General features: G+C 44.4%; 1 protein-coding gene across 1 annotated transcript in view; it reads left to right on the top strand.

Annotated features, from left to right (window-relative positions):
• Positions 1-12,933, top strand: part of slco1c1 (solute carrier organic anion transporter family, member 1C1) — an 82,764-nt gene that overhangs the window by 42,213 nt on the left and 27,618 nt on the right. The window contains exon 3 of the mRNA XM_014153011.2: positions 5,823-5,964. Within this exon, the coding sequence (XP_014008486.1) occupies positions 5,823-5,964 (142 nt within the window). The remainder of the gene's footprint in view (positions 1-5,822; positions 5,965-12,933) is intronic.

Below are 12,933 nucleotides of genomic sequence, written 5' to 3'. Positions count from 1 at the left end.
CCAGTCAGTATCTGGTGTGACCACCATTTGCCTCATGAAGTGCGACACATCTCCTTCACATAGAGTTGCTCAGGCTGTTGGTTGTGGCCTGTGGAATGTTTTCCTACTCCTCTTCATTGGCTGTGCGAAGTTGCTAGATATTGGTGGGAACTGGAACGCGCTGTCGTACACGTTGATCCAGAGCATCCCAAACATGCTCAATGGGTGACATGTCTGGTGAGTATTCAGGCCATCGAAGAACTAGGACATTTTCAGCTTCCAGGAATTGTGTATAGATCCTTGCGACATGGGTCTGTGTATTATCATGCTGAAACATGAGGTGATGTCGGCAGATGAATGGCACGACAATGGGCCTCAGGATGTTGGCACGGTATCTCTATGCATTGAAATTGCAATCGCTAAAATGTAATTGTGTTCGTTGTCTGTAGCTTATGCCTGCCCATACCACAACCCTACCGCCATCATGGGGAACGCTGTTCACAATGTTGACATCAGCAAACTGCTCGCCCACACTAAATTATTTGCAGGAAAGTATAGGTTACATGCGTGAAGTGGATCTCAAGTAATCTATGAACGTTTGAACATCTTGGCCATCTACTGTTATAATCTCCACCCGGCACAGCCTGAAGAGGACTGGTCACCCCTCAGAGCCTGGTTCCTCTCTAGGTTTCATCCTAGGTTCCTGCCTTTCTAGGGAGTTTTTCCTAGCCACCATGCTTCTACATCTGCATTGCTTGCTGTTTGGGGTATTAGGCTGGGTTTCTGGATTAGCACTTTGTGACATTGGCTGATGTAAAAAGGGCTCTATACATTTTGATTGATTATTGGTTCCCTCAATCAGGGCTACAAGGCACAGGGAGAACCAAGACCAAGGTTTTCTGACCCATTTTCAAACTCTGAGAGAGTGAGAGAGATTACAGAATTGAAGCCGTGATTGGCTTTAGAACAACAAAAAGGTTGGTTTCTTCAAGTGTCTTTTGTCTACCCTGAGGGAATTAGCGAGCTAATTGACTGTTGGGCCCAGGCAGGAGAGAGGAAAGGAAGGAATTAGGGAAGATATCTCTCCTTCCTCCTATCTTCCCTTATTCCTGCCTTTCCTCTCTCCTACCTGGGCCCAACAGTCTATGCTGCTCTGGATTTGACTGTCTGAAAATGGAGAGAGGAGGGTGGGAGATAGGGAGAGAGAGACACAGAGAGACCCAGACAGAAGGAGATAATGGCCATGTCCGGATACCCGTACTTGCTTCCTAAATAGTAGGCCGTTTGAGTATGCAAAAAAAATATTTGTTTTGCGTTTGTGACATTTAGAAAATCGAGTATACTTTAAATGCCAGGATGGCATACTTATTTCAGGTTTTCATCGAGTAGAATTCGCTGCACACTATTGAGGAAGAAAATCGTCTTTTCACACCCACGTGTGTTCGACAACAGCTGATAATCAGAATATGGGATGTGCTCCACAAAAATTTACGAATGGCGAGGAACAAGCGCGATTTCGCATTTGATGACGCCTTCTCAGTATGGATGAGAAGTATGTTGATATTTGTTGCTTACTGCATACGTTTGTACTAAACAGTATGTTTTAAATAGTATGTAGTATGGTTAGAAAGAGGGGGAGGTTGTTAATGAGGCATACGTTATTGAAGCGAACAGTCTTGAAGGTTCATTAGCCCTGACCATTTTGAATTACAATGAACTTGGGAGAGATAAAGTCCCATCCGACCATGAATTAGACCCTGAATTATCACTTGTCTTCCAGTTGTGGTTGCAAGCCTGAATTAATGTTTATCTCAGTAATTGAGCTTGTGCTTCCTAGGGATTTTTGGCTGGCTGCCAGTGTAGACCATACACACTAACAGAAACTCTCTGGGGTGTTATCATTCAAGAGTTAATTTCTTAATGCCTCAAATTAACAATAATGATACCATAACGGATTGCTATGTTTTGTTTGTTTTATAGTTTTGACTGGCTGGATGAATTGATGGTGTGTGCTGTAGCCTGTATGCAGAGCATGCAGAGTACATCACTGTTGAGGGACTCCATTAAACACTTGCTTAACCAGCCATTTAATCCACAAATGGTCTCCTCTTCAACTCTCACTCTGTCTGTCTCTCTCTCTTTCTTGCTTTCTCTCTCTCTCTGTCTGTTTCTCTGTCTGTTTCTCTGTCTGTTTCTCTGTCTGTTTCTCTCTCTCTGTCTTTCTCTCTCTGTCTGTCTGTTTCTCTCTCTGTCTGTCTGTTTCTCTCTCTGTCTGTCTGTTTCTCTCTCTGTCTGTCTGTTTCTCTCTCTGTCTGTCTGTTTCTCTCTCTCTCTGTCTGTTTCTCTCTCTCTCTGTCTGTTTCTCTCTCTCTCTGTCTGTTTCTCTCTCTCTCTGTCTGTTTCTCTCTCTCTCTCTGTCTGTCTCTGTCTGTCTGTCTCGTCGTGACCAAAATCTGTCTTTCTTACCACTTACTAAAACTACATACTGTGTACTAATCATACTATTTAGAATGTACTGTTTAGTAAAACTGTATGGCTGGATGAATTGATGGTGTGTGCTGTAGCCTGTATGCAGAGCATGCAGAGTACATCACTGTTGAGGGACTCCATTAAACACTTGCTTAACCAGCCATTTAATCCACAAATGGTCTCCTCTTCAACTCTCACTCTGTCTGTCTCTCTCTCTTTCTTGCTTTCGCTCTGTCTCTGTCTCTCTGTCTGTTTCTCTCTCTCTCTGTCTGTTTCTCTCTCTCTCTGTCTGTTTCTCTCTCTCTCTGTCTGTTTCTCTCTCTCTCTGTCTGTTTCTCTCTCTCTGTCTGTTTCTCTCTCTCTCTGTCTGTTTCTCTCTCTCTCTGTCTGTTCTCTCTCTCTCTCTCTGTCTGTTTCTTCTCTCTCTCTCTGTCTGTTTTCTCTGTCTGTTTCTCTCTCTGTCTGTTTCTCTCTCTGTCTGTTTCTCTCTCTGTCTGTTTCTCTCTCTCTCTCTGTCTTTCTCTCTCTGTCTGTCTTTCTCTCTCTGTCTTTCTCTCTCTGTCTGTCTGTTTCTCTCTCTGTCTGTCTGTTTCTCTCTCTGTCTGTCTGTTTCTCTCTCTGTCTGTCTGTTTCTCTCTCTCTCTGTCTGTTTCTCTCTCTCTCTGTCTGTCTCTGTCTGTCTGTCTCGTCGTGACCAAAATCTGTCTTTCTTACCACTTACTAAAACTACATACTGTGTACTAATCATACTATTTAGAATGTACTGTTTAGTAAAACTGTATACAGTAAGCAACAAATATCAACGTACTAGACACCCATACTAAGAATATATCATTTAATGCAGTGGTTCCCAAAGTTTTTCACTCAGGCCCCCCTTCCAGCATTGGGGAACATCCCGCATGCGCATGCCACACCCATTTCAATTGGCACAAACACTGTTCATGACACAAACCGTTCATTTACATTTACGTCATTTAACAGACGCTCTTAACCAGAGCGACTTACAAATTGGTGCATTCACCTTATGATATCCAGTGGAACAACCACTTTATAATAGTACATCTATATCTTTTTTTTTTGGGGGGGGTTAGAAGGATTACTTTATCCTATCCCAGGTATTCCTTAAAGAGGTGGGGTTTCAGGTGTCTCCGGAAGGTGGTGATTGACTCCGCTGTCCTGGCGTCGTGAGGGAGCTTGTTCCACCATTGGGGTGCCAGAGCAGCGAACAGTTTTGACCCCTCTTGTTGGCGGAGAGAACATTTTTCCGGTTTAAAACGTATTTCCTGCAATTCTACAATTTCTTTCATGGGATGCAGATATTTTTCAGTTTTTAAAGCTCATTTTCTTGCAATTCTATACATTTTTTACATGTCACATGTCTAATGTGTACTCAAAATGCCTTCTATTTAGAGTACGAGTATTCGGACACAGCCTCTTCTTTTTCTTTCCTTTCTTTCTTTCTTTCCTTCTTTTCCTTTCCTTTTCCTTCTTTTCCTTTTCCTTTTCTTCTTTTCTTTTCCTTCTTTTCCTTCTTTTCCTTCTTTTTCTTTTCTTCTTTCTTTTCTTCTTTCTTTCCTTTTCTTTCACAGTGCCACAGGAACGTATAATGTTTGGGTTTTCAGTTATTACAATGCCAAAGACATGCTCATTTCAATGTGTACTAGAAGAGTATTGTGGTGCAAAAATATAAATGCAACATGCAACAATTTCAAAGATGTTACTGAGTTACAGTTCATATGAGGAAATCAGTCAATTTAAATCAATTCATTAGATCCTAATCTATGGATTTCACACAAATGTGAATACAGATATGCATGTGTTGGTCACAGATACCTTAAAAAAAATGGGACTCATAATGGGCCTCAGGATCCCCTCATGGTATTTTTGTGCATTCAAATTTCCATCGATAAAATGCAATTTTGTTCGTTGTCCGTAACCGATTCCTGCCCATACCATAACTACACCGCCACCAAAACCGCTCCCCCACACAACGGCATACAAATAGTCTGCGGTTGTGATGCCAGTTGGATGTACTGCCAAATGCTCTAAAACAACGTTGGAGGCGGCTTATGGTAGAGAAATTAACATTAAATTCTCTGGCAACAGAGCTCTGCTCTGGTGGACATTCCTGCGGTCAGCATGCCAATTGCACTCTCCCTCAACTTGAGATATCTCTGGCATTGTGTGACAAAACTGCACATTTTAGAGTGGCCTTTTATTGTCCCCAGCGCAAGGTGCACCTGTGTAATGATCATGATGTTTAATCAGCTTCTTGATATGCGTACCTGTCAGGTGGATGCATTATTTTGGCAAAGGAGAATTTCTCACGAACAAGGATATAAACACATTTGTGTACACAATTTGAGTAAAATGTGCTTTTTGTGCATATGGAAAATGTATTTTATTTCAGTTCATAAAACAATGGACCAACACTTTACATGTTGGTCCAAACCTAGTCATTATGAGAGATGGGAGGTGTTGCTATTCGTGTGTGGCCCAGAATGGGAAGACTGATGCAATGGATGCTGAAGCTCATCTTTTCTATCTTAGTTCCCAATCTGTTTGTGGTATCTTGCCAACACCGTGTTATTAATTGCGAAACATGTTTGGCACGACAGTTCCATAAGGACATCAGAAACAGACTGGGACCCACACTGGGTTCTTCAGCTATCCCCATAGGATAACACTTTTAGGTTCCAGGTGAAAGCCTTTCGGGTTCCAGGTAGAAGCATTTTGGGTTTTACTTGGAACCAAAAGGATTCTACCTTGAACCAACAAGGGCTCTTTAAAGGTTATCTTATGGGGACATCCGAAGATCCCTTTTAGGTTCTAGATATAAAAAAAAAGGTGCTAAGACTGAAGGCCAATCCATAATGTATAAGTTCTCTCTCCTAGTCAAAACCAATCCTTTCTTCATCAGTTGCTAGGGTTGAGTCATCGGTCTCTCACATAAGGAGCCATCTTAAGTCTGACGTAGACTCTTAATCCTCTCTTTGTCCTGGTCTTCCTCAATACCCTGTAGTTACAGATACACTCTGCCTTCCCTCTCATCCTCCATCCCCCCTTTTCCTTTCCCTCTTCTATCCTCCTCTCCTCTGTGCTTCTATGATGTAGGCCTAGTTGAATATTAAACAGTAAATGTGATAGCAGGAGCTAAAATAGGCTAATGAGCCAATGAAAAGTAGAGCTGTGGTGTACATTAGGGCAACACAGGGGTAACTCTTCCTCTCTCTGACGATGAAAATCTGGATACAAGCACAATCCGATATGTATTAATTATTAATAACCAATATCTCTTTCCCCATCCCCTTTCTTCTATCTCTCACTTTCTGTCGCCTTCCTTTCTCCTTTCTTCCTCCCCTCATGCTCTTCAGATGTTCCTTGTGGCTCTGTCGTTTGCCTACTTTGCCAAGGCCTTGTCTGGCAGCTACATGAAGAGCACAATAACCCAGCTGGAGAGGCGCTTTGACATCCCCAGTTACCTAACAGGCGTCATCGACGGGAGCTTTGAGATAGGTAAGTGTCTATGTCACAGTACCCCATCCCCCAGTCCTCACCTCGTCCTCATCCCCAGGGCTATTTTGGGCTTCCGTTCTATCCATGTTGTTGTGAAAGAGAAGAGATGTGAATGAATGGGTCACCAAGGCCTTCTAGGAAGTCTCATTTATCAGGTGTGTGTGTGCACAAAAAAACTATAACCCTTGTGTGCACCAGATTTCCCACAAAGGTTAGTATTTATCCATTTTGAACTTGTGGGAAAGTGTACAGCTCAGACCAACTTCTAGTGGTTGATCAATTGTATTGCAAGCAAATATTGTTCTTTATGGGGGAGATGGTGTTTGATGCACGAGAATAATAAAACAATTCAAACGTCTGCCTAATGATAAAACAGATGCATTAGATGTTAAGAAGATCGCATAGGAATGCGTAGCCTAATATATTTATTTTACTTTTATTATATAGGCCTAAATCATAGTCATATTGCAGGACATGTCTCTCCTTTTCTGACATAACTGGTTTATTCCCATATTAGGCTACCATTTATCCATCGTTCATTCAATAGCCAAGCGTGCTCGAAAGTAAATAGACTGGTAGCCTATTTAAAATATTTGACATTATGGGTAGGCTACAGTATTGCTGTGTGGTAAGAGGGCGACATCATAGCCTATTTAATCTCAGAGCCTACACCAAGGCAGGAGATATAAACACAATGATGTACTGATAAACAAAATATTGAACAACAATTTGTCTTTTGATTAGAGGTGTTGGCTGAAGCATTTACTTTTTGATTGTCTATTCAAACAATATATCTTGCAGAATGCGCGGTCAGTGTTTGGCACTCGCTATAGGCGGCATGCATTTTTAGTTTGAAAGTCACTGAAACATATTCTGCCTACACCTCTACAGAAATCTGATCAAACTTACCATTGCACCTTGTTTGAGAATCTGTCATGGCTAAGTTCAAACATCAAATTGAAATCAAAGTGAATTGGTCGCGTACACAGATTTGCAGATGTTAAAGCATGTGCAGTGAAATGCTCATGTTTCTAGCAGCGAGTGGCGCTGTTTCCCCCTACTGCGGATTCCATCTCTATGGGTTTGGTTAAGGTTAAGGGAAGGGGTCAGTTTTAGGTTTTGATTAGTCATTTTGCAGTGTCCTCAGTCTCCCTTCAGCCCAAGCTTTAGGAGTATATAGAAACACCTCTCTACCTCGAGCCTTTTTGGGGGAGGAGTGGGGGAAGAGATCAGCTTTAATAATACAGACAGATTGTGGATTCCATAAATGTAATTGTCTGCATAATTTCCAAATTATTACGCATCATTTCCAATCCCCATATTTCTTATATGTATATAAAATATATACACTACCGGTCAAAAGTTTTAGAACACCTACTCATTTAAGGGTTTTTCTTTATTTGTACTATTTTCTACATTGTAGAATAATAGTGAAGACATCAAAACTATGAAATAACACATATGGAATCATGTAGTAACCAAAAAAGTGTTAACCTCTCTGGGCTAGGCGGGACGAATTCGTCCCACCTACGTAACAGCCAGTGTAATCCAGTGGCGCGATTTTCAAATACCTTTAAAAATCCTATTACTTCAATTTCTCAAACATATGACTATTTTACAGCTATTTAAAGACAAGACTCTCGTTAATCTAACCACACTGTCCGATTTCAAAAAGGCTTTACAACGAAAGCAAAACATTAGATTATGTCAGCAGAGTACCAAGCCAGAAATAATCAGACACCCATTTTTCAAGCTAGCATATAATGTCACAAAAACCCAGAAGACAGCTAAATGCAGCACTAACCTTTGATGATCTTCATCAGATGACAACCCTAGGACATTATGTTATACAATACTTGCATGTTTTGTTCAATCAAGTTAATATTTATATCAAAAAACAGCTTTTTACATTAGCATGTGACGTTCAGAACTAGCATACCCCCCGCAAACTTCCGGGGAATTGACTAACAATTTACTAAATTACTCACGATAAACGTTCACAAAAAGCATAACAATTATTTTAAGAATTATAGATACAGAACTCCTCTATGCACTCGATATGTCAGATTTTTTTTTATAATAGCTTTTTGGTGAAAGCACATTTTGCAATATTCTAAGTACATAGCCCTGCCATCACGGGCTAGCTATTTAGACACCCGGCAAGTTTAGCCTTCACCAAAATCAGATTTACTATAAAAAAAATGTTCTTACCTTTGTTGTCTTCGTCAGAATGCACTCCCAGGACTTCTACTTCAATAACAAATGTTGGTTTGGTCCAAAATAATCCATCGTTATATCCGAATAGCGGCGTTTTGTTCGTGCGTTCCAGAAACTATCCCAAATGGTAAATAAGGGTCGTGCGCATGGCGCAATTCGTGACAAAAAAAATCTAAATATTCCATTACCGTATTTCGAAGCATGTCAACCGCTGTTTAAAATCCATTTTTATGCAATTTTTCTCATAAAAAAGCGATAATATTCCGACCGGGAATATCCTTTTAGGTAAACAGACAAAGGAAAAGAAAGCTTTCGGTCGACGCGGGCACGAGCCTGAGTCTCACAGTACTGTAACCAGCCACTACCCAAACATTTACATTTAAGTCATTTAGCAGACGCTCTTATCCAGAGCGACTTACAAATTGGTGCATTCACCTTATAATATCCAGTGGAACAACCACTTTACAATAGTGCATCTAAATCTTTTAAGGGGGGGTTAGAAGGATTACTTTATCCTATCCCAGGTATTCCTTAAAGAGGTGGGGTTTCAGGTGTCTCCGGAAGGTGGTGATTGACTCCGCTGTCCTGGCGTCGTGAGGGAGCTTGTTCCACCATTGGGGTGCCAGAGCAGCGAACAGTTTTGACTGGGCTGAGCGGGAACTGTGCTTCCTCAGAGGTAGTGAGGCGAGCAGGCCAGAGGTGGATGAACGCAGTGCCCTTGTTTGGGTGTAGGGCCTGATCAGAGCCTGAAGGTACGGAGGTGCCGTTCCCCTCACAGCTCCGTAGGCAAGCACCATGGTCTTGTAGCGGATGCGAGCTTCGACTGGAAGCCAGTGGAGAGAGCGGAGGAGCGGGGTGACGTGAGAGAACTTGGGAAGGTTGAACACCAGACGGGCTGCGGCGTTCTGGATGAGTTGTAGGGGTTTAATGGCACAGGCAGGGAGCCCAGCCAACAACGAGTTGCAGTAATCCAGACGGGAGATGACAAGTGCCTGGATTAGGACCTGCGCCGCTTCCTGTGTGAGGCAGGGTCGTACTCTGCGAATGTTGTAGAGCATGAACCTACATGATCGGGTCACCGCCTTGATGTTAGTGGAGAACGACAGGGTGTTGTCCAGGGTCACGCCGAGGCTCTAAGCACTCTGGGAGGAGGACACAAGGGAGTTGTCAACCGTGATGGCGAGATCATGGAACGGGCAGTCCTTCCCCGGGAGGAAGAGCAGCTCCGTCTTGCCGAGGTTCAGCTTGAGGTGGTGATCCGTCATCCACACTGATATGTCTGCCAGACATGCAGAGATGCGATTCGCCACCTGGTTGTCAGAAGGGGGAAAGGAGAAGATTAATTGTGTGTCATCTGCATAGCAATGATATGAGAGACCATGTGAGGATATGACAGAGCCAAGTGACTTGGTGTATAGCGAGAATAGGAGTGGGCCTAGAACAGAGCCCTGGGGGACACCAGTGGTGAGAGCACGTGGTGCGGAGACAGATTCTCGCCACGCCACCTGGTAGGTGCGACCTGTCAGGTAGGACGCAATCCAAGCGTGGGCCGCGCCGGAGATGCCCAGCTCGGAGAGGGTTGAGAGGAGGATCTGATGGTTCACGGTATCAAAGGCAGCAGATAGGTCTAGAAGGATGAGAGCAGAGGAGAGAGAGTTAGCTTTAGCAGTGCGGAGAGCCTCCGTGACACAGAGAAGAGCAGTCTCAGTTGAATGCCCAGTCTTGAAACCTGACTGATTAGGATCAAGAAGGTCATTCTGAGAGAGATAGCAAGAGAGCTGGCCAAGGACGGCACGTTCAAGAGTTTTGGAGAGAAAGGAAAGAAGGGATACTGGTCTGTAGTTGTTGACATCGGAGGGATCGAGTGTAGGTTTTTTCAGAAGGGGTGCAACTCTCGCTCTCTTGAAGACGGAAGGGACGTAGCCAGCGGTCAAGGATGAGTTGATGAGCGAGGTGAGGTAGGGGAGAAGGTCTCCGGAAATGGTCTGGAGAAGAGAGGAGGGGATAGGGTCAAGTGGGCAGGTTGTTGGGCGGCCGGCCGTCACAAGACGCGAGATTTCATCTGGAGAGAGAGGGGAGAAAGAGGTCAAAGCACAGGGTAGGGCAGTGTGAGCAGGACCAGCGGTGTCGTTTGACTTAGCAAACGAGGATCGGATGTCGTCAACCTTCTTTTCAAAATGGTTGACGAAGTCATCCGCAGAGAGGAGGGGGGGGGGGGAGGGGGAGGAGGATTCAGGAGGGAGGAGAAGGTAGCAAAGAGCTTCCTAGGGTTAGAGGCAGATGCTTGGAGTTTAGAGTGGTAGAAAGTGGCTTTAGCAGCAGAGACAGAAGAGGAAAATGTAGAGAGGAGGGAGTGAAAGGATGCCAGGTCCGCAGGGAGGCGAGTTTTCCTCCATTTCCGCTCGGCTGCCCGGAGCCCTGTTCTGTGAGCTCGCAGTGAGTCGTCGAGCCACGGAGCAGAAGGGGAGGACCGAGCCGGCCTGGAGGATAGGGGACAGAGGAAATCAAAGGATGCAGAGAGGGAGGAGAGGAGGGTTGAGGAGGCAGAATCAGGAGATAGGTTGGAGAAGGTTTGAGCAGAGGGAAGAGATGATAGGATGGAAGAGGAGAGAGTAGCGGGAGAGAGAGGGCGAAGGTTGTGACGGCGCAATACCATCCGAGTAGGGGCAGAGTGAGAAGTGTTGGATGAGAGCGAGAGGGAAAAGGATACAAGGTAGTGGTCGGAGACTTGGAGGGGAGTTGCAATGAGATTAGTGGAAGAACAGCATCTAGTAAAGATGAGGTCAAGCGTATTGCCTGCCTTGTGAGTAGGGGGGAAGGTGAGAGGGTGAGGTCGAAAGAGGAGAGGAGTGGAAAGAAGGAGGCAGAGAGGAATGAGTCGAAGGTAGACGTGGGGAGGTTAAAGTCACCCAGAACTGTGAGAGGTGAGCCATCCTCAGGAAAGGAACTTATCAAGGCGTCAAGCTCATTGATGAACTCTCCAAGGGAACCTGGAGGGCGATAAATGATAAGGATGTTAAGCTTGAAAGGGCTGGTAACTGTGACAGCATGGAATTCAAATGAGGAGATAGACAGATGGGTCAGGGGAGAAAGAGAGAATGTCCACTTGGGAGAGATGAGGATTCCAGTGCCACCACCCCGCTGGCTCGATGCTCTAGGGGTATGCGAGAACACGTAGTCAGACGAGGAGAGAGCAGTAGGAGTAGCAGTGTTATCTGTGGTAATCCATGTTTCCGTCAGCGCCAGGAAGTCTAGGGACTGGAGGGTAGCATAGGCTGAGATGAACTCAGCCTTGTTGGCCGCAGACCGGCAGTTCCAGAGGCTGCCGGAGACCTGGAACTCCACGTGGGTCGTGCGCGCTGGGACCACCAGGTTAGAGTGGCAGCGGCCACGCGGTGTGGAGCGTTTGTATGGCCTGTGCAGAGGGGACAGAACAGGGATAGACAGACACATAGTAGACAAGCTACAGAAGAGGCTACGCTAATGCAAAGGAGATTGGAATGACAAGTGGACTACACGTCTCGAATGTTCAGAAAGTTAAGCTTACGTTGCAAAAATCTTATTGACTAAAATGATACAGTAATGCTGGCTGAGTAGGCTAGCTAGCAGTGGCTGCGTTGTTGACTTTGAACGTGTAGCTGGCTAGGTAACCTCGATAGTTTCAGTACTACACCTTGTCATGATACAAAGCAACTTTGTAGCTAGCTAGCTAGCTAACATAACACTAATCAAGACGTTCCTTGTAATGTATTTAGTTTCTACAATGCTGCTCGTCGGTAATAGTTGGCTGGGTTAGGAAGAATGGCGTCGCGGGGGACGGAAATAGCTGGCTAGCTAACCTCGATGGCTGGCTAGCTAACCTCGGTAATTACTAAACTACACAATTATCAAGCTATGACAAAGACAACTAAGTAGCTAGCTAGCTAACACTACACTAGTCAAATCGTTCCGTTGTAAAGTATTAGTATCTACAGCGCTGCTAGTCGGTAACGGTTGGCTAGCTAGCAGTGGGTTAATGATGACTAGGTGTGTTGACTAAGTCTGGCGCCGCGTCGCGGCTGGCTAGCTCACCTCGATAATTACTCAAACTACACAATTATCTTAGATACAGAGACAGCAAAGACAACTATGTAGCTGGCTAACTAACACCACACTAATCAAGTCGTTACGTTGTAATGTAATAGTTTCTACAGTGCTGCTAGTCGGTAGAAGTTGGCTAGCTAGCAGTGATGACTAGCTAGCTAGCAGCTAGCAGTGTTGACTACGTTAGGAGGACGAAGATAGCTAGCCTCGATAATTACTCAATTACTCTAAACTACACAATTATCTTTGATACAAAGACGGCTAAGTAGCTAGCTAAGAAGAATTGCTCAGATCAAACAAATCAAGCCGTTGTAATGTAGTGAAGTGTAATATTACCTGTGGAGCGAAGCGTAGTGCGACTGCTCGCTCCAAACCGGAAGTATAAAAACGCGCTACTTTGTTTCAGCCAGAGCCTGCAAAGCCACGATTCAGCATTTTGCCGCCTTCTGAGAGACCATGTGAGCCGTAGAAAGTGTCACGTAAGAGCAGAGATCCCCTGTAATTGATAGAGATGGCAAAGAAGTTCAAGAAATGGTCAGACGGGGTACTTCCTGTACAGAATCTTCTCAGGTTTTGACCTGCCATTTGAGTTCTGTTATACTCACAGACACCATTCAAACTGTTTTAGAAACTTTGGAGTGTTTTCTATCCAAAGCCAATAATTATATG

Source organism: Salmo salar, chromosome ssa17 (genome assembly GCF_905237065.1).
Source record: "Salmo salar chromosome ssa17, Ssal_v3.1, whole genome shotgun sequence".
Taxonomy (NCBI): domain Eukaryota; kingdom Metazoa; phylum Chordata; class Actinopteri; order Salmoniformes; family Salmonidae; genus Salmo; species Salmo salar.
This window is presented reverse-complemented; position numbering and strand designations above follow the sequence as displayed.